The sequence below is a fragment of the Postia placenta genome, assembly GCF_002117355.1.
Source record: "Postia placenta MAD-698-R-SB12 unplaced genomic scaffold POSPLAscaffold_3, whole genome shotgun sequence".
Lineage (NCBI taxonomy): Eukaryota > Fungi > Basidiomycota > Agaricomycetes > Polyporales > Adustoporiaceae > Rhodonia > Rhodonia placenta.
The window spans coordinates 1,257,374-1,279,258 of record NW_020169834.1 but is presented as its reverse complement, the minus strand read 5'-3'; the positions used below and the strand labels follow the sequence as shown (position 1 = coordinate 1,279,258).

The following is a 21,885-nucleotide window of genomic DNA, read 5'->3' as shown; positions in this document are numbered from 1 at the left end:
TATATGATTAGTGCGTCGCTATTGTCAGTGGTATGTCAGTCTTGTCAGTCTTGTCAATATCATGTACTCCAGTCGGCCACAGGTGCAGGGAGTTGAGGAAGAAAAACGACGACTCACGCTGGAAAATGCGCAGTCACAATGTGTTACCCAGGTCACATGACTGTGACCTCAAGGCCGTCAGTGTCCGCAACTGTGGACAGGACTGGCGGCATAGGACGAGCGACACGCAGGACGACGAGAATAAGAGCGACGAGAAAACGAGGGCAGAGGAGCGAATATATACGAGGGCGGATGCAAGCCAAGGGTGGGGTGGCCCCTATCCATGGCCTGAGGGAGTTTCAGCGCCGGCCCCATGCTTGCGGGCTTTGGGTTTTCCCCGACTCCCTATGCCGAGCTGACGTCGGGATCGGGGCGGATGGGCGAGGGGCCAAGAGGACGTGGGTTAAACCCAATCCGGGGACTCCGGGTGACCCCGGGGCGTGGGAACTCAGGTTAGACTCGGGACCAAGCTCTGGCAGTGTAATGCAAGTACGGGCGAAGTACACGATGCAGCCACAGCTGTCCCAAAACTCCAAGGCGCGTGATACCCCGCGCCCGAGCATGCCGAAAAAGGCAACTGTGGCAAGATTGATCGAACGTTTGGGGTTACAGTTCTGACCACACTCGCAGAGCTTGCCCGGACTGGATCCAAATGCCCCCGCTCTGCTAAACATGTCCAGCTGTAGCAATCCACAGCTTGGCGTTGTTCGTTGCCAGCGCGCCACAACCGACACGTAAAACTCGCATCCAGTGATCCCATGTTCCGGATGTACAGATCAGGTGGCCTGGTCACGCTCTTCCGTCTATGCGCCCGGAAAAGGACTTTTTGGCAGTTCCGACGCCGGATAGCGGATGGAAAATTCGAATAATGACTGTTCGCTCCTGCGGTTATATCAAGGGCAGCAGAACGACGGGGTATCCACAGACAACTTCCAAGTACCCACCACCATCGTCATCTCTATTCAGGTACCTCAGCACCTATCACCATGTTTGAATTCATGCGCAGAAAGAAAGAAATATTGGGCCAAAATAAGGACGGACGGACGGAGGTATGATTATTATTTTCTCACAGATTAACCCTGACATGACCATGCTGCGTGCCAGGCTGAGACCGAGAAACCCAAAAACAAGGGTCTCTTGCGCCGCGGTTCGTTCATCCCCACCGTGAAAGCAGATGGAAGTTCTGCCGTGAGTGCGCGAATCCTACCCTCGGTAACGCAGCTAACGCGATAATGCAGAAGAGAGCCCGCTATTTCAGCGGGCCGCCTAAGCCACCAGACGTATGTTCATCCAACTTTAATTGTCAGACTACCCTATAACCATCCATCAACAGGACTTGAGCGACCGTCTCACAGAAAGGCCACCCACACTGCGCACGCGCAGCTCATCGTGCTCTGCCGTCTCGTCACTGGATATTCGAAACCCCTTTCAACAGTACACTGAGGATTCTGCGATGACGGCGAGCCAAGTAGCGCTGACGGAGTCAATGAGCAGTCTCGTCGGACCTTCAAGGGAAAGCGTCCGATATGTCGTCAGTCATGCTCCGGTGCTGGTCAGCCCTCAGGCCGAGCGCGCGGAGATCTTCTACTCCGATGACGTCTTGGAAACACCGAACGCGAGTTCGCTGTCAATCAACCCATTCGCTGATGCAATCCCTCCTGTTGGAGTGACGGACGCTGCAGAAAGAGCTGTGGGCTGTGAGGATGTACGTATTTCGACGCAACGCAGTCGAGCTGCGCTGACGATTTGCTCTACAGTCTGGATCGACGAAAAATGTTTCGCCAACAATATCGCGGTCTGCATCACGAAAGTCCTGTCACACGCCAACAAAAAGACCGTTGGACTACCTGCATGTTAAAATACCAGCGGGCATGATGAGTCCACCCATGTCAGAACCTCACAAGGCCATTTGGGCTCGGATATAGACATTTGATACTGTATACCCACTGGATAGTTACGTTAACGGATAGTGCTCAGGACATTCGAGTCGTGTCCTTCGATAATTACCATCACACGCTATGTTGTAGCAAACATTTATAATTGACAAAAACATTTTATACACCATCATAGCTTTCTGATTAACCTAGATCCTAGGCGGATGCATCTGCGCAAAGGTGCAAACCTTTTAGGCGTGTGCATAGCTCGCTGCCGGCGACTGGTCAGTGTCACAGTCGCTCGGGCGAAATTGCGCCCAATGCGGATGTTCATGACATATCATGACATAAGCCAAGAATGGAAGTCGCATATCGTATTCTTGCACGCGCCTCTTTGCTACTCGCCGTTCTCGCTTCCGTCGTTAGACTTTTACTCTCCGGTCCATTCTCAATATGTTTCAGCGTGATCCTCGCGCAGGCGCGTTCCTCGGTGGCGACAGAATATCGGGGCAGGACGTTCGCGATCAGAATGGTGCGTATATCTCGCATGCCTGCTATGCTGACAGCCCCTCACGTACCAAGCAGTACTCGCTGCACAAACGATCGCGAATGTTGTCAAAAGTTCTTTGGGGCCAATGGGCCTAGACAAAATGCTAGTCGACAACATCGGAGTAGGTGCCCTGTCTGATATCCTATTGGTGTATGCTTACCGTAAGCTCTAATTTCAGGAAGTCACGATCTCCAACGACGGCGCTACCATTCTCTCTCTCCTTGCAGTCGAACATCCAGCAGGGCGTGTATTTGTGGACCTTGCACAAAAACAGGACAAGGAGGTTGGCGATGGCACCACCTCCGTCGTCCTCATCGCCGCGGAGCTCCTCCGCCGCGCAAATGAGCTCGTGAAGCAGAAAATCCACCCTACGACGATCATTACGGGGTACAGGTTGGCGTGCAGGGAGGCATGCAAATTCATGCAAGATCAATTAAGCGTGAAGGTGGACGCGTTGGGCAGGGAGGCACTCATTAACGCGGCCAAGACGAGTATGTCGAGCAAGATCATCGGAGGGTGAGCTTGTGACGGGGTTTATTTCGATTGGACTAGCACTCAGGTCGTGGATGCAGAGACGACGATCTTTTCGCGCCTATGGCCGTCGATGCTATGTTGGCAGTGAGGACCATTAACACCCGGGGAGACATCAAGTACCCCGTCAAGGCGGTCAATGTGCTGAAGGCACACGGCCGCAGTGCGCGGGAATCCATCTTTGTGAAAGGGTATGCGCTGAATTGCACGGTGGCTAGCCAAGGTCTGTCTTTATTTCGACAAACATACTACCTGCACATCCTAATAGTGACGATCTTCAGCTATGAAGACTCGCATTACCAACGCAAAAATTGCGTGCTTGGATATCAACTTGCAGAAGGCCCGAATGCAGCTTGGCATACAGATTCTCGTAGACGACCCAGACCAGCTGGAGGATATTCGCAAACGGTGGGACGGATTCCCCTCTAGTACCCATTTAGCTGATCGAATACCGCCAGGGAAGCCGAGATCACATTGGAGCGGATCCGCAAAATCCTGGCCGCGGGTGCAAATGTCGTGCTTACTACCAAGGGCATTGACGATCTCTGCCTGAAGGAGTTCGTTGAGGCCGGTGCTATGGCCGTTCGACGGTGCAGAAAGGAAGATCTCCGGCGCATAGCGAAGGCGACTGGCGGTACTCTTGTTTCCAGCCTTGCTAATCTTGAGGGAGAAGAGTCTTTCGAGCCCAGCTATCTCGGCACCGCCGATGAAGTCGTACAGGAGCGAATCTCGGACGACGAGTTGATCTTGGTCAAGGGCACGAAGGTCGTCAGCTCGTCATCGATCATTTTGCGAGGCGCGAACGACTACATGCTGGACGAAATGGAGAGGGCTCTCCACGATACGCTATCCATTATTAAGCGGACCCTCGAGAGCGGCGCAGTCGTCCCCGGTGGTGGAGCCGTTGAGACGGCACTTTCCATTTATTTGGAGAATTTCGCGACGACACTGGTCAGTCCTCTGCGTCTCATTTTCTGCATTGTCAGTTTTGAATCAGTGATGTAGGGCTCAAGAGAACAATTGGCAATTGCGGAGTTTGCAAGCGCTCTCCTTGTGATTCCCAAGACGCTCGCAGTCAATGCGGCGAAGGACTCGACCGAGCTGGTCGCGAAGCTGCGCGCGTATCATAACGCCGCACAGAATGCACCCGCAGGGGATCCCAAGAAGGCCCTCCTGCGCTTTGGACTCGACTTGCTCAATGGCGAAGTACGGGACAATGTCACAGCCGGGATCCTGGAGCCCACAGTGAGCAAAGTCCGCAGCCTGAAATCGGCGTTCGAGGCGGCTGTGTCCCTTTTGCGGATAGATGATGCGATACAGTGTGTGCCAGGTGAGCAGCCAGTCTCGACTCGTATCTCCGGGTTTGAATGCTAACACCTTGTCGCGTCTTACAGAACAAAAGGGTGAAGACCCTCATGGCCATTGATAATTGTGTGTATCCGTGATGACTGCAGGGGGTGGAGCAATGGTAGTGATACTTAGCGTCTGCTACAGATAATGTACAACACTTGCGAATGTCTCTAATGAGATACTGCTCTTCGAACTCATGGTCGGGTGTGCTGTGACTGAGCCTGCGACTCCGAGTCCGAGTGCATGGCGCGTTCAGTGATGGTCACGTGCATGACGCGACAGTGACGCGGCGCATCACATGATGGATAGCGCGGTTCGTTCACTGACACGCTTGTCTCAGACTGGAACAATCAAGCTCCCGCCACTACTCACAGATATCCTTTTCCTCTTCCTTCGGAGGCCCCCCCCATCTATGCCCTAGGTTCCTATGCAGCGCGAATCTCCCTTAATCCTCATCCCCCATCTAGGTCCACACTTTACGTCCCTCGTATGGTCATGTCTTGACGCCGATCTACACAAGTCCGCCTTGTTCTATGCTGAGCGGTATTTTGTTCTCGACACAAATAACCATGATGCGCGACATCTGTATGCCACAGCATTGCTACGTGCTGGTCATCCTCACTCGGCACACTACCTCGTAAACCCGCCGATCGACAATTGGTGTGGTGGCTGTCTAGAGATCAAGGCAAGGTGTTGCGCCACACTAGGGAAACACAGGTTAGCTCGTGAGGCTGTAGAGGCAAGCTTACGGATTCCGTCGTATACCCCGAGTGGTGCGTGCAATCGTCCTCCCCATCGTGTGGCCCTCTCACGCGTGGGTATCTCGCTTGCGGCCATTGCAGCATCGATGGGTACTCGGACAGCCAAAAACTTCCCAGAGGAGTCCGTGCTACACTGTCGCGCTGGTACGATGGCTGCGAAAGATAACTTAGTCGAAGGGGCGTCTGCTAGCTTCCGCCAAGCTTTGGCGCTCAATCCCATGCTATGGGAAGCATTCGAGGGCCTATGTGCAATTGGTGAGTCTCTTCATAACCACAGAGTGTCACCAGGTAGTACCGACAGTATCCGCCGTCAGTAAGACTCAATTGGCACAAGCGTAAGCTCGCTCTGCCTACCGTTCTTAGAGGAAGCAGTTGGCTACTCTCACCTGACCGTTGTCGGCGTAGCCATCATGGCGCAGTGTACATGCGCGGACACAGGTGCGATGTCGATGGAACGCGCCTCGCTCTCATGCACGCAATTCCAGAGAGCGCTTGCCGATTATGAATAAGCATTTGGTGTGCGTTCGCATGAGCTATGACAGACCCTCTCAACGATACGGCGTTGGATGGTACCAATGATCGTCAAGGGTACCGGATATTTATTGTGCAATGCCATGGGGAGAAGGGCAGTGCCGTTTATAGCGGTACCCCTGATGTCTCTCCAGCGAGGTGGATGTCCTCTCGCTATAGCACCTTCTTCGCCTCATATTTGGATATGCGTTGTCCGTTTCATCCTATTTGTTATGCTATGATTGCCGATGTGAGCCAATATCCACTGCTGCTGGCAACCACGACCTGTCGTGATTACACATGTCCATGGCCGACAGCGACCGGACCTGACCTCTCGAAAAGCAACGGTTAATCTAGTCGGTCAAATTTTCATCCTTAGTCTTGGTCTCCCCAACGGAACGGCATGCTGTATAATTTTTTCTCGACCTTCAAGACCTGTGGCGAGATTTGAGCCAAGTGGGGCCGATGTGTGCGCCATTGGAAAAGGGAGTCAATGACATACTTGGTGGATAGGCTCAGCCTCATTCATGCCCTTGTCGGAGCGTCAGAGAATAATTTAAGCATTAGTGCGGCTCCCCTCTCCCTTAACGCAGTTGAGGCTGGATTAATCTTTTGATTTCTCTCGACACATAGTTGTTGCGACCTCCTCATTGATTGTGCCGTCGCTCTGTGCGATTTTGTCAGCTGCTAACCAACATCTAATATAGGCAACGTCCCGGATGTCGACGAGATCTTTCCGCCCCGACCACTGCCGATCAAGCAAACACCACCCACTGAAGCCAAGGTTCCTGTAGCGACAGGTGCTGGATTTTTCACGCCTGAGGCTGGCAACGGCGGTAACCTCTTTCGCGGCTGGAAGCCTGATGCAGGCCTACCTCAATCGTTCCTTCCCGCTGGGCCACGCGATTCACTGTACGTTCTCAGACTCACTCGCAAATAAGACGATGATAGATATAGTATGATTATAGAGCAACAAACGATTCGTCCTTATATCCGGAGGCGTCTTTCATACAAGGAAACCTTCGGCCTAGCTGGTCGCAACCGACCGGATCGTTGGCTGCCCAACCACCAGCTGTGCGTCCCCTTTCTTCCGCAGATGAGGCGGGCCCGGTAACCAAGAAGCTCCGGTCTGGTGTGCGGCAGCGCACGGCTCCTCCCCCCTCGGCTACCGCGAATTCGAACACGATGCTAAAATCATCCAAGTCGATGGGGACCCTGCTCCCAGCGGACGATCGTTCGAAAAGCTCAAAGGCACGCGCACGCCCGGCCCTGACAATTGCTAACATCTTCTCATCTTCCGGTCGTGCCCAGACTGCGGCAATGTCGACCAGACCACATGCTGGCAATGTCGGTATTGGAAAGAGCTCGCGCGAGCAACAACCAATCCCCATTGGTGGCACCCGGCGAAGCACGCGCCTACTGAGTGGGTCGAGTACCAAGCCTACGGCTACGAAGGTGGGCCGTGTTTCGTGACGTTAGCCATGACACCCGCTGATTAACTTTCTTAGCATACAGCTACACGTGAGCGGCGACGAGTTCAGACGCGTGCGCGCTCGAGCACCATGGAATCCGATATGGACGAAGAACCTGTCCCCGCAGGTGGGCAGGCAGCTTTCTCGCCCTCACCTCCGCCGATAGCAGAGTCCCCACGTGCAGATACCTCTCCAGGACCAAGCAACTGGACCGCCGCACAGGAACAGGCCGCGCAAGAAGCATATGACGCCGAGCTCGCGGATTGCCACATTTACGAACTCATGCGGATGTTTGCGCACGCGACAAGAGCGATGGCACTATATGATTGCAGGGCTTGCCTCGAGGAGCTTGAAAAACTCCCGACCGCACATCAAAGGTCCGCTTGGGTCATGGCCATGGTGGGTAAGGCTCATTACGAACTCGGCGAGTATGCTGCAGTAAGTGTTTGAGACCACTCCACCGAGCGAGAACCCTGACTCATGTGTTCGATACCAGGCGGAACGCGCGTTTGAAGCCGTGCGAAACCTTGATCCCTATCGCTTATGGGATATGGAAGTGTTCTCCACGCTTTTATGGCATCTGCAGCGTAACGTGAAGCTGTCCTTCCTCGCGCAAGAACTAGTGGCAACGGACCCGCGGTCGCCGCAGGCATGGATCGCGGTTGGGAACTGCTTTTCCCTGCAGAAGGAACGGTCACAGGCTCTGACCTGCTTCCGACGCGCGGCACAACTTGATCCCAACTGTGCGTACGCGTACACGCTCAGCGGACACGAGTCGATCGACGAGGACCTCGATAAGGCCATCAACTTCTTCCAGTCTGCTTTACGTGCTGATCCACGGCACTACAACGCCTGGTACGTTTGCCCATCTTACCTCGGGCATTGCTTTGATGTCGCGGAGACACGATGTGCTTATCTTTACGCGTACGCGGCTTTCGCTAGGTACGGATTGGGCACATGCTATATGCGAATGAGCAAGCTGCGTCTCGCAGACTACCATTACCGGAAAGCGGCCCAGATTCATCCCCAGAATGCCGTTCTGCTTGGCTGCGTGGGCATGGTGAGTGCCCCGGGTCTTGGACACGGGCGTCTGCGAATCATAACGTTTAATTGCGTGCAGGTCACCGAGCGAATGAACGATCAAGAAGGTGCGCTGCGGCTATTCGACCAGGCCGTTCGACTATCACCCGACAATGCGCTTGTTCGTTATCGTCGGGCCAAAATCCTTATCGCGCTCAAGAGATACACGGTTAGTGTTATAGCCTTTCTTTGCCAGCATTACAGGACCATGGTGGCTGATTGATCCACGTTTTACGCGTGACGCTTGCCGGTGCGACCAATAGGAGGCCGTGGCCGATCTGGAGTACCTCCGCGACTCATCGCCGGAAGAGTCAAACGTGATCTTCCAGCTGGCGAAGGTATATCGACTGCTCGGAGACGAGGTGAAGTCGGCACAACTACTGGCGGTGGCGCGAGACGTGTCACCGAAGAGTGTCAACAAGATTCGGAAGCTGTTGGAAACTGTCAAGGACACGGAAGCGGCAGACGTGATGGACGAGGGATGAGGCGGCGGAGGCGGCAGATTGTCTCATACTTATTGTACCTAGCGGACGTGATGATCTCTACACGGTGTGTTGCAAGTGTATGTGCTGCGATGGCGACAGCGAGTGGTCGTGTGCGGCTGAAGGATGGCGCGAGCGCGCGCAGGCGGCGGAGTGGCCGCGGGGTTGCGCGTGGTGCAGCCAATTGCCAGGAGCGAGGCAGGGAGGGACCACAAGAAAGGAGACGCTCGTGGCATATCGGAGGAGGCCGAGAACACCCGGGGGAGTGGAAACGGGCAACAGGCGCCGCCCAGATTGGGCGATTGAGTCACCGCTCAGCGCGTCACGGAGGCGTTATAAGACCACGCCCGCCCCTAGGTCTTCGCCTACCGCCTCCTTTCCCATCAGTCACCATGTCCGCGTAAACGAGCTCCTCCTGCCTCGCGTCGACCCCCGCAACCCTCTTATTTCTTGACACGCCCCGACTAGCCCCCAGTCCGGCGAGTCCTAGAAACAAGCATGGTCAACACTTCCGTTCATATATCCAGGAACGGCACCATCCTGTTCGAGCCCTTCATCGTCTACCGTATACCCCGGTAACACCCCGCATACGCCTCGTACGTACGCATACATCCACTCTCGCTGTGTATCTCCAGCTCAGGCGTTGTGTACATCAGAACGCTGCATTCACCCCTTTCGTGTCGCTCAACCGACTGACCCCCGACACACTGTACTCTCCCCCCCGCAAGTCGATGACCTCAGTGTCAACCACCGAACCCCAGTCCCTTTTCAGGATGGCCCGCTCTAAGCTGCAGTCAGCTATTGGCAGCGGTGTCAAGGACACCTGCAGCCTCTATCGCTGGGTGCTCCTCAAAAACTCTATGACTCACTCTACTCCTTCGGACGCTGCCGCAGCCTCATCCGACAAGGCTGATGTAACATGTGTATATAGACCTGATGTAGATCAGGGACGTGAAGAGGACGACGAGGATGCCTTCATGTTCCCGGACCCTGGCGAGGCCGACGCCGCTAATCCGGAGCAGGCGTGGGTGAACTCGTTGCTCGAAAGCCTCGGTGACGAAGACGACGACCTGGTGGAGGAGGGTACTGTGTCCGTCACTGCTTGTCCTGTGGACGACGACGACGAGCCGCTAAGTCCCCTTTGTTCCCCCATGTCCTCGTCGGACGACCTCGTCAGTCACTCCAGCTACTACTGTAATCCTCATGCAATTCCCTTTCCTTATCCCATTCCTTATCCACCTCTTCGCGACTCTCCGTTGTCACCATGGCTCGAAGGAGAATCATCTCGCGACTCCCTCATAGACGCTCGCCCGCCCCTGTATCACGACCCCCTCCCTTACTACAACGTCGACGACACCGAAGACCTCCCCGTTCCAGACGCGATTGAGGACACGTCTGACGACGAGTCAGATGCTCCTTGTACGCCCTTTGAACAGTCAACGTCATCGTTGTCACCGGTTGACCCGGCTTTCATCCCCCTTCCCCCTGAGCGGCGCGTGCATTCCCTTCAACCGCAAGTATACATTGACACGGACGATTCGTATTTCTATCCCTTTGAGCTCGACCCTGTGCCTCCCCATGACGCTAATGCTGTTGATCCTGCTCGTGCTTTCCACCCGTCTGTCTACCAGGAGTGCTAGTATTATATCTGCGGCTATGCCCTCGCCTGTCCCCCATCCCCCATTCCCCCCTCATCCACTGCCTTGTCCTGTCGCTGCGCGTGACTTTACTTGTCGTATCATAGCTGCTCGTGTGCTCCATACACCATGTCATGTCTATAATCTTTCGTTAGGAATCCAGGGTGTTGATCACGGTCATCATACTTGCGTCGACGTCGGAATCTAATCTCAATGAGGATCTCCATCAGAACGCCACTGACGCCGTGTACAGCCGCTCTAGGCCCGCGGAAAGGCAAGAGCCCTGATATGCAGTGCCCCAGGACAATAGATACCACTAGTCGGAATCCTGATACAAGAGAAGCCGACACAAGGAGGGTCATAGCATGATGCATTGCTTCTAACTTTGCACATGTTCAAACAAGGCGCACTGAGCGATATTGCCACAGCCTGTCCACGCGGACAAGACACATACACAGCGTATCAGAAGCCCAGAATATCAACCAGTGTCAAGGAGCCGGGCTATCGCAGCTCGGCTCTCCGACGTTGTTGCTGCCCGATGCGGCCCTAAGTTCAGACTCCGTGCACGAAGGCGGAGGTAGATGCGGCAGCTCCCACCAGCCGGCCTCCCAGGCGGCGAAATCTTCAGTTCGCACGCACTGGATTGATGTGTTGTTGAACGCCGTCGGATAGGCCGTACAGATCGGGAGCGGACGGGAGGTGAGATAAGGTGCTGCAAGCGGCGTCATAATGCGAAGCAATGAGTGGATGGACAGGCGCATCGACGAAGGATAAGCTCACCAAGACGCCAGACGCAGGGGCGCTCCGCGGCGAGCTTCCGCGACGGGACGCTGGCATCGTTGGAGGGACGTCAGTCACGCACGGGCACGGGGTCCTGCAGGGGTGGGGTGACATCCACTGGTCGGATTCGATGCATGCTGAGATCACGGCCGCATCACGCGGCACAGAGGTCATAGATGCAAACTGCGCGTCGCGCTGGGTGCCCCCCTGCTGCTCAATAGGCTTTCCTGAGGCCTTCCTTACCCAGCTCGGGCTGGTGCGCGCCTGGGAGTGTGGCAACGGGAGAGCCTGCGCCCGACGTCGCATCGGTGTTCGAATCCGGCCAATGGAAGCACGGTTCCCAAATCCCTGCAGGGGCAACGGCACGATGGAGACCTCACTTTTCGGCGTACTCGCTTAGACGGTTCGCGATAAGGACCAGGTTGGGCAGGCGCGCTTGCGTCCAGTTCTCACGGAACAGGTTCTCGTAAAGGTGCAGGTCACAGTGCGGCATGAAGACGATCGTGGGCTCGTCGACAGCATAGCCTGCTCGCTGTATAACACGCTCAGAGTCAGCGGCGCGCGCAAGAGAGCGCGTTGTTTCGCAACCAGCCGCACCGGCGAATCGCACCCCGCTACCGGATTTTCCAAGCAACGGTGGCGGGGTGGGACCCGCGAGTTGCCTGGATACGGAAGCAAAAAGCGCTGAAAAAAGCGACATGCCCTGTTCTCGGCCAAGCGGTGGACGCCGAGCGCGTCCAGGAGCCGCGTGTCATCCGCGGTGAAAACGGGGTCGTACACGGATATGTGGGTGCGGTCCTAGACATGGAACGCGCGTGGGTTTCGGGGCCGGCGGGCAGATATCGGAGGACGCACGCACGAGGCTCAGGTCGTCGCATACAGCGAGGAGGAACGCGAGTTGCGCGCGCGCATCGCGAGATGCGGCGGGGCTGCCTAGGCCCAGGCACAGGACGCGATGCGCGGAGAGGCGCAGGGAGGCGAGCGCGTCGCGGAGGAGCTCTGCGCGGAGCAAAGGTGAAACGCATCAGCGACCGCAACAGGGACGCACGAACAACACGGACGTTTGCAATCACGCAGCCAGTCGGTTGCCGTAAGCTCCTCCGTGGCGCGATCCAGGAGGACGGCAGGTGATAGGGCGTCCTTCCCGAGCCTGATCCTGCGTTTCTTCCGGGTGCGAGTGGGTGTGAAAGAATCGGCGTATCCGAACGTCGGTGGTGCGTCTGCCATGGTCGCCGTATGGGGACGCTGTACGGCAATGGCTGGCGGAGAATCTAACAGAGGCCGGGGAGGTGCAGCTAAAACTTTGTCGGGGTTAGCCTGCCTCGAGTTCGATGCATTCTCAAGGTATTCGCAGATGCAGAAGATCCGCTAGGACGTGGATTGGCGCTCGACGCCGCTTAGCGCGACAGATCCATAATAAAGGCCAGGCGCCGAAATCATTCAGAATCTGCTGTCTGCAGTGCTAGTAGACCTCACATAAATACATCGGGTAATGAGGATCATGGGTATGTGGTCGAGATGAACTTGCTGCTGTCCACACAGCCATCACCGATCGCGCACGCACAATGGAATATTACGTACAGCCCGCAAGGGGCGGGTATGTGGTAGACGATAAGATGCTCATGTTCGTTAGATAGGTGCCGAAATGAATGGGAGTTCCAATGGCGAGTCATGACATGCAAATACGGGGTAAGGCATGGCGATACGTGATACGGACATCCTCATGCTTTCCTCAGGACACCGCCCCCGGCCACTATTAGAGGGAAGTCAGATGTCTCGGATAAAGACCTCCTGTACACCGAGTCATCGCGCAAGATGAACAGCTTCTTGTGGCGAGATTGGGGACAGTACAGGATGGTCCTTGACGTACCAGAAGCCTCACTGTGAACTCCGGCTTTCCCCCGTGGCGGACTTGCCATAGGCTTCGATGTATAGTTTGAAGTCACTTACGGCCATTCGACGATCGTCGTTGCCTGTAATGAGGAGGTTGTCTAGACTCCACCAAGGGGAGTGGTATCGGACGCGGGGTACAGCATCCTGGCTCTGGGCACCCTGTTTCGCGATATCTGGGAGGCCGACAGGTCGGATGTGCAGATAATAGCCTGGCGGGGCGAGGCCGCGAACCACATTGGCAGCAGTGCGACAGGACCACTGAAGCTACCATTAGAGGAACGCAGTGGAAAGACGTACCAGGCGATGATATCACTAGCCAAGTCTAGCCTACTGTCTGTCTCAGGTAGTCCACTCGCAGATAGCCCAGTAGTCATGCGGAAAGCTCGGGGCCGTTAGTGCGGCATCCTTGTCATCTGATATACACATACGTATACAACTTCCCCTCGGTCTCTTAAATTGACTGTACTGCCCAGAAGTCATCTCCGATGTACGTGACGGTCTCGACCCCGACGCCCTTGTTCACCTTCTTTATCTCCTCTGTGCCGAGTTTGGTGAGGCCGATGCCTACGGCGTGCTCCTTCCCCTCGGCGTGTATCGCAACGGGTGAGCCTGCAGGCAGGGCAGATTCCGGGGGAGGGAGGTAGCCTCCCGCAGACGTCATGCCCGGGCACATCATGTGTGCGCCAGCGAGCAGGAAGCGGATGGCCCCGCGGTCAATCCTCACCGTAGGCAGGAGGAAAGGGTCTGTGCGGGAGTCACGTCCAATCAGCTATTGTCATTGTGCGGCGAATTTTGAGAGAGATCCCCACATTTGTGCAAGAGCCGGAGGGTGGGAAAGAAGGGCCCGTCGAAATGCTGGAAGAAGAGTGGCTCGCCGTGGAGTGAGTATATGGATATGTGTTCTCTGCTATCATGGAAATGGAGATGCTAGATCAGCGATGGCATCCTATAAGTCTGCACCAAACAGACCATTTTACTAGTGTCAATGGCTCTTTCTTGGGCCATATTTGTTCTAGTGTCTCCACATCGATCTTCCAGTGCGAAAGAATGTTGGATCGGATGGACCGTTGAACGGACGACTTGAGGCTCGTCTGGCCAGACACATCGATCGATGGTTGAAATCTGCAAGCGTGTCAGGATGGCGTTAATGAGACCTGGTCGGGACAGTACTTCTTGAACATATTGATTGTCCCGCGTGTATGGTTGAAAGTCCAAAAAAAAGGGATGCGGTTAGATGAAGAATCGAAACGCAGGTACGGTGACAGCGGCAGACGAAAGTAAGATTGTCGATCAATTGTAGGCGCCAATGACATCTATAGCACGTGGCAAGACCCCCACAGGTTCAGGTAGTTGTACTTGGGATACTAGGTCTTTTGCTCTTGAATACTCCGTATTTTCTGTTGCCGCGAGCACCAGAGTATCCGCCATCATTCTGATATCTTGGTCACTATCATGTTTATCCAAGATATCCAAAACACTGCCGAGTGGCAGCGTCGGCATCTGCCGATTCAGTGTCACGATCTGATCTTGTTACCGAGGCGGGGAACGTCGAGTTTTTGAGCCTGTCCTCTGACTGCATACAACCCTCACCTCTATAGAAGACTTCAGCTTGCCCGCATATAATCTCTGAGATCCTAAGAAGGTCTATAGCGGAACTATGCCTCGCAACATAGCGAAGATTCATCCCGAAGTTCCACCACCGCCAGAAGGTGTTACTTCTGCGAAGAAGGCAGTGGCGGCCTCCAGTACTAAGACGCGGACAGTACGCGGAAAGCGCGGTGGACTGAAGGTTATGCCAACCATGCCGCTTGACATATTGCTTGAGGTATGTGAAACCAGCTAAACATGATAATACGAAGTTGACAAAGGGCCGCCTCTCGTTCAGATATTCAGCCATCTCCATCCTCGGGACCTTCTCAGCTTGGCAAGGACTAACAAGCCCTTCCGAGACTTCCTCATGAGCCGCGCATCTAGCTCTTCACTGTGGAGAGCATCCCGCAGGAATGTAGAGGGGCTCCCTGATTGTCCTCCTCATCTGAGCGAGCCCGCATACGCCAATCTGGCATTCTCCCCATACTGTCATGTAAGATATTCGATAGCTGACTATTACGTGTCGATCGTGCTCACGGGAAATGTATAGGGATGCGATAAGACTAATATTCACTCTATTATCTGGGAGTGGGGCGTTCGCTATTGCAACACTTGCAAGAAGAGACTGTGAATATGTTTTCCGGAATGAGCTGTGCGACATACATACTGATTCGATATCAGATGCACAGAGTACTTTAATGTGATGAAGTTTCGTAACAAGACTCAGGTAGAGGGTGTTACGCCTCTAGAACTGCTCACAACCGGTGTATGTTATCGAGACAATCCTCAGTATCTGGTGCATCTTCCTCACCAGCTGTTTCAGATTCTCGCTCCCGGTCGTGACTATGGCTCAATGTACCAATTATATCATACGGCGGAGGTTCTAGAGATCAACGAAGCAGTCGACAGACTCTCCGAGGACATGGAAGGGCTGCGAGAGTATGTAGAGAACAGGAAGAATCGCATCAAGGTCATCAGAGAGGTGCATCCTTTGTGCGACTCATCAAATACCTTTTTTGTTGACGCTTATGGCTTCATAAGCACGCCGCACTCTGTGCACGATGGCAAGCACAGAAGGTGGCATCCAGAGCGACCGAGTTGGAGAGAGTTCGGAAGGCCCGTCTCAACGCGTGAGTATGGAGTTTCGCCGTGCATATAGTCAGGTAATTTAACATTTCCCTGCAGAATTGTCGCTCGGCTGCGTGATATGGGTTGGTCTCAGGACCTGGATAAGATGGGCACATCTTACTATCCACTGACCCGACATCCGGATGTGAGGGTATCAAGGCAACTCACTGACCGAGGCGGGTCTCTTGATGTTACCGTTGAAACCCAACTGATGCGCTATGTAGGATGGCTAAAGATCCGTGACAAGCTTGTCGCTGTCATGCAGACAACTCAAAGCCGACGCCTCCTGAATGAAAGAAGAGAACTCCTCAAAGCTCGTCTTCGTCTGTTTGGCATCGTCGTCAATCGATTCTATGCTTCGCCCCGTAGGACCGAGGAGACCGAGCTCCAGCCTGGCGTCACTGACATTGCTGTCATGCCTGAAGTGCGACGATTGCTCGACGTCCCGAGTGACATCGCTGTCACCCTCGAGACGCTTGAGCCCCTTCGTGACGAGCTTCCTACCTTGATTCAACGATGGCAGACAGAAATTCGTGAGGGTCTAACGCAGATGTTATCACAGAAGCTTGGAAACACCCACTCTAGCAGGCTCCTGGACTTGGCTATCTCGTATTTCGAATGTCGAGTGTGCAAATGGGCTTTCCGCTACCCAGAAGTTCTAGCTCATCGTTGTCCGCGCACTCACGTAAGTAGCTACGGCTACGACGACACCATTGCAACTGCGTTCGAGTGGGCTATTCACTCGAATGGACACCCAGAGCCATGGTCCATCACAGTATTTACAGTTGACCATGCTCTGGAATTCAGCAGTATAATTGTACGAGTGTGTGGTAAGGATCCCGATCATGCGACACGACAGGAGATGGATGCCTGGGACCTCCGACTGTGCTATGTCCGCAAGTCAGCCCCAGAGAGACGATTAATTGTGCCGTGGCGTGATGCTGTAGGTCTCATCCGCTCAATCTCTTTACGGAAGTTGAAAATGCCACAGATCTTGCACGAGTGGCACAAGCGCAGACATGAATTTCAGCCCGAGGGCGAGCGCGAATGGACCATTGCACCTCAGGAAGACATTGACCAAGCGAAAGCCATTGAAGCGTCCGACAAGAGCGGAAGTCACTTTGCGAGATTGGCATCCTCCGTCGGCTGGTCTTGTTCGCTATGTACCGATGGCTGGAACAGTCGTGCGCAGACAATCCCCATCATCAAGATGCACCTGAGACTCAAGTGAGCGTATTGCCATGCTATACCTTGCACTGGCTAATTTGACCATTTGCACGCAGACATCTGGTTGAGGATCCGACGAGCGCGAATGGCGATATGTATTTTCACCCGGACTGCAAGCCTCGCGGAGCACGGCAGATTTGGAGGCTACCAGCTCGATTCCAAGACGAGGTCGAAGAGGCATATCTTGATAATGGAGAGCGGGCGGCCAAACTCAAAGGAGACGTATACTATGTCTAACGCGAAGATCCGCATCTGTCAAGAGTTCTGATGATCGTGTGCCGTTGTTGTGACAGTCCCAGTGTGCGACATTTGTATGTGTCTCCGTTCTCGCATTGCAAGGCATCAATATTCCTCTCAGTTTCTATAGTTTCTAATGAGTGATACACTATTGTCTTGTTTTGTGATCCTGCATAAGGTACTAGTACATGACAGATATATGCTGTTAATAGCGAGATGACGATAGCGAACTTATACATTGCTTCAGGAAGGCGAGACACATTATGCAGGGGAGGGGTCGGCGAGGGTACGGATGGGGGGAAGGGTAGGGGGTGGGGGAGGCAATATGAAGGTATACATAGCGGAGCAGTCAGCAGAGAACCAAGGATTACATGAAGACAAGTGATTCTATCGTACAACGCCAGAGCAACTTTGTGACCGCCTAAATGTCCTCGTCCTTGTCTTCGAGCTGCGATGGTTTGAGCATACCGGGGATCCGCATCGCGGCTTCCCGCTCTTCCTGCGCCTTGCGAAGTGCCTCGTCTTCTTTTTCTTCGAGGTACAGCTCGGCGTTGTCGCCAGAGAACTCCTTGAGCTGCACCAGGAAGTCACGGAGGGCAAGCTTGAACCGGTTGATATCGCTATGATACTCGCCGAGACTGAGTACGAACGTCTGTATTTGTACGCTGCAAGAACGATCAGTACCACGAGACAGTAGCATGCAGCGGAACCAACGTACTTCTGAACGTGAGGGAATGCCGACTTCAACAAACTGGCAGTGTATTCGCGCAAGAACATGGGATTGCTCATGTTCGGATCTGGCACACTCGCGGGATCGAAGAGCGGAACAGAGATGTGGTTTGTTTCCACCAACTGGAACATCCGTGCCAGGAGCAGTGATTGCAACTTGAAGCCGCTCTTGTGATCGGTATCCGTGAGCACGAAGAAAATGTCCTGCATTATACTCAAGAAGTATTGCTGGAAAAATGCGTTCATGACCGTAGGCTCAGCACCCGCAAAATTGTTCACGACCTCCAGGCAGACTGGATTGCAAGCGTTAAATGAATCCAAATGCGGGAAAAAAATCGCAACTTACGATTCAAACCAGTCTCAGCAATATCCCGCATCGTGTGTTTGATAGCCCAAATGATGCTGTCCATGAACAACTTAAACTGAGGCGGTGGGATCGTGAGTAATGCTATACAAAATGTGAGCTCTCATCAGATGACAAAAGAATCACCAGTGACAGACCTGGGAAGCAATTCAAGTTGATTGCTCGCAACAGCTTGAAGAAGCCTACTCGATGCTCAGGGAATTCGGAGAAATCCTGATTGATCATGTTGAGCGTCGGTTCAAATACGGCCTCCAGGATGGCCGGTACTTGAGGAGTGAGTAATGGCTGTTGATTTAAGCATAAGGAACTCATACAGGAAAAATGAGACACGACATACGCCCAATCGCGAGATGATGGTCGCCATCACATTCAAAACCTCCGCGTCCCGCGCAGCGGGGACATTTCGGTTATAGTCGCCAAGAATGGCGTCCAAGAATGGTGGCATGAAATTGCCGTTGACCGTCTCGAGATCCTCGGCTCTCTTGATGAACGTCTCCATCAACTTGAGAATTTCCTTCTTAATTGTCCGCAGGTGGCGAACCTTAGGAGTTTTAGTGGCGATCAAACCTGGAGATACAGCCAAAGATGTTAGCTGAGTACCCACCGCCTGAACGTCGAAGACTCACCGTCACGCGCAACAGTCTCGCTGATGATACCACTAACTGCCTTGTACAGACCAAGCATGTCGAGGAAGACTCTACCAATCTGTGGAAGGTAGAAGGGCCCAATAGACGTGCAAGCAGCGACATTCGTCTTCAAGACATTCGATAGAATCTTGATGTTATCTACATTGTCCAGAACACTCATGCTTTGTGCAGCTTGTGCCATCAAGGAATCCCACTGCGCAACGAGTGTGAGCGTTTCTGTTTAAAGTTTGTACCATGACTCACAGCATTGTTAGGCAGTTCCATAAGCTTTGCAATCAGTTTCTCCTGCTGTGGCTTGTTGGGCTGCGCAGAAATCATGTAGCCGACGGCCTCGTAGAAAGTATGGACCTAGAGAGGGACCTCGGTGTGAGTGTCGAGTCTTCCTTAAACACGTATGACTGACCTGCTGAGGAGCCAGATCCACAGTAATCCTGTGGAGAAGTCGAAGGATCTCGTCCACGAAAGGTTCCGTTTCTCCAGCCTGCTGCATTACAAAGTGCCTCCGGCACTTCTGCGCAATCTTGATGAACGTATCACATGCCATATCTTGAACACCTGGAAATCGGGTACTTTGTTAGTCACAGCACATAGGAAGCCCAGCTAATATGTTAGTAGTGACGGTTCACCTTCGTGGGTCTCGTGCATGAACTCGAATAGCTTATTGACCACCGTTTTGAGGAACTTCCAGTGTGCCTTCAGGAAGCGAGGATACTGGCCCACGATATACATGATATCGGAGGCGACGACCGCCTTGTTGTCTTTGCCCCGTTTGAGCTCACAAAGGCCGAGAAGGTCCTTGATGACAGTGACCAGAAACCGTTTTTCAGTCTCCTCATCTATGCGACATAGTCAGTACGGAATGCAGACAATTCGCTGGTGAGCGCACTCATTGCCCCTGAGATAGACCCAATAGCCCAACAAAGCGTGTTCAGGTTCTGCCACGACCATTCACTGCCATCGACTTGCTTCGCGAGTTTCTCCGTCAGGATGTTCTCGGTGTCGTTAACATCCAGATGAGTGAGATAGACGAGTAGCTCGCGCATTGACTTATAGAGAACGATCGTGTCGCTTTCTTTCATGAACTCGCGGACAATCTCGCCTTCTTCGTTCTCGACAATGAGGACCTGAAGGGTCGAAGTGTGAGCTATGAAGATGTATGACTGTGAATGTATTTGGAATGCGCACCTCCTCAGGCTTAACCATCTTCTCGATCACAACAAGACGCAAGTTGGACAGAACGTCACTGTAGATGTGTTTTCTCAGCGTTAATTTGCTCAACGCATTCTGGCTATTGCCACCGAGGCTCAGGCCCATGAGTAGGCCGCTGTCGCCAATGAGGCCAGCGTCGCCGATCGGCAGGCTTTGGATCTCCTCGTACAACTCAGAGACTAGTTTTAGCCAGTACTCTAGGCAGATCTTGAATATCTCACGCTCGTCGACCTGCGAGATCTTGACCATGTATAGATGAGCATTCAAGAGGACGTCACGATTTGACTCCGTCTCAACCGCACGCAAGTGGTTGGACAAGAAATTCGACAGGAATAGGGCGAGGTTGAGTACCAGCTCCTGACCTGCATCCCCGGCGTTCGCGTATGCCTGGGCGATGTTCGTGCTGGGGGGAATCATCCGGTTGACAGAGGTCATGACCATGGCGAACAGGATGACGAATTTTGGGTCGTATTCAGGACCGACGCTGAGAGCGGCAATCTCAGCGAGACACTTCAGAGTCACATTGCGGAACTCTGGTGCTTCCAAGAACTGAAAGCAGGGGAATCATGAATTCTAGTTCGCTGGTAGAGGGCCTTCATGCACTTACGCGATTGAGCAACAGGTCAATGATGGTCGTCTCGAAGATGTATCCAAGGGGGATCCAATTCAAGAATCTGAGAAGAGTTTCCAGCGTCGCTTTAATCAAGGTTGTTTTCTGCGCCTCCTCTAGAATCTCCGAACATAGCTTGAAGATCTCGGAGAACTCGCCACACATCTGGTTCTTGAGGTTCTTGACCTTTGCTTGGGTCATTTGCTCTGCAGAGTAATCGAAAATTTCCTCTGACAGCAGCTTCAGGATCACCATGTTGTTTTCGCAAAGTGATAGATTCGTCTTGGACGACTCGACAAGCTCAGTGATGAAGGTCGGCCAATTATGTGGCCATTCCTGCTTGAGAATCTGCAAGGAACGTTGAGCTCAGGGAATGTGAGTACAAAACGAAGACATTACCTGAACCAGCGCTAGGTTCAACTTGTTCAAATACGTCTTTTCTCTCCGCATTGTCGCCTCATCCGACGCGACCTTCACGTTAATGCCGACAACAAAGTTCCGAATACCTGATTGAAACACAATTGATAAGAAGGGAAGGACGGGGATCTAGTTACCCACCTTGTCGCTGACCGTCAGGCAGTGACTTCCATCTCGTCGTAATGAGCTTCTCGAGAATCTGCAAGCCGATATACTGCACGACCATCGGGCATGCGTGAGCGCGCGACGAAAATGCAAAGCGAAAGTCGCACCTTCGTCTGGGGGAATGATGAGCGTTCCAAGACATCCGGCACCCGTGTCCATGCATCCGGGTTGTCCTGAAACTGCGTCAAGACTTGCTGAGCCATTTGTTGCTGTACACAACATTTATGTAGCACTCAGTCAGTCCTAGAGTTCTACCCGCAGCCAGCACGACGCGTACCTCCTGCCCTGCTCCGGTGTAGAAGGCCATAACCACCTTGTCCATGAGCGAGACATCGAACTCTCTGGAGAAGTCCAAAATGCCCTACAAGATCGTGTCATTGCTGCGCGCGGCGACGAGCTGAAAGCCGCTGCTCACCTCCATGGCGAGAATGCTATCGATGAACGCGTGCAATCGTTGTCGCTGTCGAGGTCGATGGCAAACTTGCTTACTTAGAGCGGGAGCGGTGGCTGGGCAGAGGGTGAGACGCGTGAACCAGATCTGCTGACAAATTGCCGAAGATGCGCATTTCGATCTCCGACGTGGCCCTGGCCGGCTAGTCCCTG

General features: G+C 53.7%; 8 protein-coding genes across 8 annotated transcripts; 5 read left to right on the top strand and 3 right to left on the bottom strand.

Annotated features, from left to right (window-relative positions):
• Positions 1-1,025: 1,025 nt before the first annotated feature.
• On the top strand, positions 1,026-1,897 carry POSPLADRAFT_1053775 (hypothetical protein; the record flags this gene model as incomplete). Its single annotated transcript, XM_024480446.1, has 5 exons — positions 1,026-1,088; positions 1,144-1,227; positions 1,278-1,319; positions 1,373-1,736; positions 1,797-1,897. The coding sequence occupies 5 exons, from the start codon at positions 1,026-1,028 to the stop codon at positions 1,895-1,897; spliced, it is 654 nt and encodes a 217-aa protein (XP_024341778.1).
• A 438-nt stretch (positions 1,898-2,335) lies between these two features.
• On the top strand, positions 2,336-4,540 carry POSPLADRAFT_1178580 (hypothetical protein). The gene is made up of 8 exons (XM_024488601.1): positions 2,336-2,445; positions 2,499-2,584; positions 2,642-2,979; positions 3,036-3,217; positions 3,276-3,402; positions 3,453-3,945; positions 4,000-4,324; positions 4,389-4,540. Exons 1-8 carry the CDS (start codon positions 2,367-2,369, stop codon positions 4,418-4,420), a joined length of 1,662 nt encoding a protein of 553 aa, XP_024341777.1. The 5' UTR covers positions 2,336-2,366; the 3' UTR covers positions 4,421-4,540.
• A 231-nt stretch (positions 4,541-4,771) lies between these two features.
• POSPLADRAFT_1136355 (hypothetical protein) lies at positions 4,772-8,652 on the top strand (the record flags this gene model as incomplete). Its single annotated transcript, XM_024484676.1, has 9 exons — positions 4,772-5,117; positions 5,187-5,360; positions 6,323-6,527; positions 6,584-7,070; positions 7,124-7,525; positions 7,584-7,942; positions 8,030-8,147; positions 8,208-8,336; positions 8,431-8,652. 9 exons carry the CDS (start codon positions 4,772-4,774, stop codon positions 8,650-8,652), a joined length of 2,442 nt encoding a protein of 813 aa, XP_024341776.1.
• Positions 8,653-9,047: 395 nt separating this feature from the next.
• Positions 9,048-10,468, top strand: POSPLADRAFT_1073289 (hypothetical protein). The gene is made up of 2 exons (XM_024482590.1): positions 9,048-9,245; positions 9,306-10,468. Exon 2 carries the CDS (start codon positions 9,381-9,383, stop codon positions 10,287-10,289), a length of 909 nt encoding a protein of 302 aa, XP_024341775.1. The 5' UTR covers positions 9,048-9,245; positions 9,306-9,380; the 3' UTR covers positions 10,290-10,468.
• A 974-nt stretch (positions 10,469-11,442) lies between these two features.
• POSPLADRAFT_1044402 (hypothetical protein) lies at positions 11,443-12,293 on the bottom strand (the record flags this gene model as incomplete). The annotated part of the gene is made up of 4 exons (XM_024478529.1): positions 11,443-11,598; positions 11,718-11,864; positions 11,926-12,065; positions 12,128-12,293. The coding sequence occupies 4 exons, from the start codon at positions 12,291-12,293 to the stop codon at positions 11,443-11,445; spliced, it is 609 nt and encodes a 202-aa protein (XP_024341774.1).
• Positions 12,294-13,311: 1,018 nt separating this feature from the next.
• POSPLADRAFT_1178577 (hypothetical protein) lies at positions 13,312-14,225 on the bottom strand. Its single transcript, XM_024488600.1, has 4 exons — positions 14,130-14,225; positions 13,929-14,081; positions 13,769-13,866; positions 13,312-13,703 (listed from the first exon to the last, which is right to left on the bottom strand). Exons 1-4 carry the CDS (start codon positions 14,138-14,140, stop codon positions 13,411-13,413), a joined length of 555 nt encoding a protein of 184 aa, XP_024341773.1. The 5' UTR covers positions 14,141-14,225; the 3' UTR covers positions 13,312-13,410.
• Positions 14,226-14,616: 391 nt separating this feature from the next.
• On the top strand, positions 14,617-16,700 carry POSPLADRAFT_1134181 (hypothetical protein; the record flags this gene model as incomplete). Its single annotated transcript, XM_024484445.1, has 9 exons — positions 14,617-14,784; positions 14,845-15,042; positions 15,100-15,176; positions 15,231-15,315; positions 15,373-15,531; positions 15,591-15,679; positions 15,735-15,760; positions 15,902-16,577; positions 16,625-16,700. The coding sequence occupies 9 exons, from the start codon at positions 14,617-14,619 to the stop codon at positions 16,698-16,700; spliced, it is 1,554 nt and encodes a 517-aa protein (XP_024341772.1).
• A 586-nt stretch (positions 16,701-17,286) lies between these two features.
• POSPLADRAFT_1065013 (hypothetical protein) lies at positions 17,287-21,703 on the bottom strand (the record flags this gene model as incomplete). Its single annotated transcript, XM_024481889.1, has 17 exons — positions 17,287-17,806; positions 17,860-18,163; positions 18,217-18,318; positions 18,372-18,519; positions 18,572-18,801; positions 18,861-19,074; positions 19,125-19,229; positions 19,285-19,436; positions 19,508-19,717; positions 19,768-20,005; positions 20,067-20,639; positions 20,698-21,048; positions 21,100-21,206; positions 21,259-21,331; positions 21,390-21,491; positions 21,560-21,643; positions 21,698-21,703. 17 exons carry the CDS (start codon positions 21,701-21,703, stop codon positions 17,563-17,565), a joined length of 3,243 nt encoding a protein of 1,080 aa, XP_024341771.1. The 3' UTR covers positions 17,287-17,562.
• Positions 21,704-21,885: the final 182 nt, after the last annotated feature.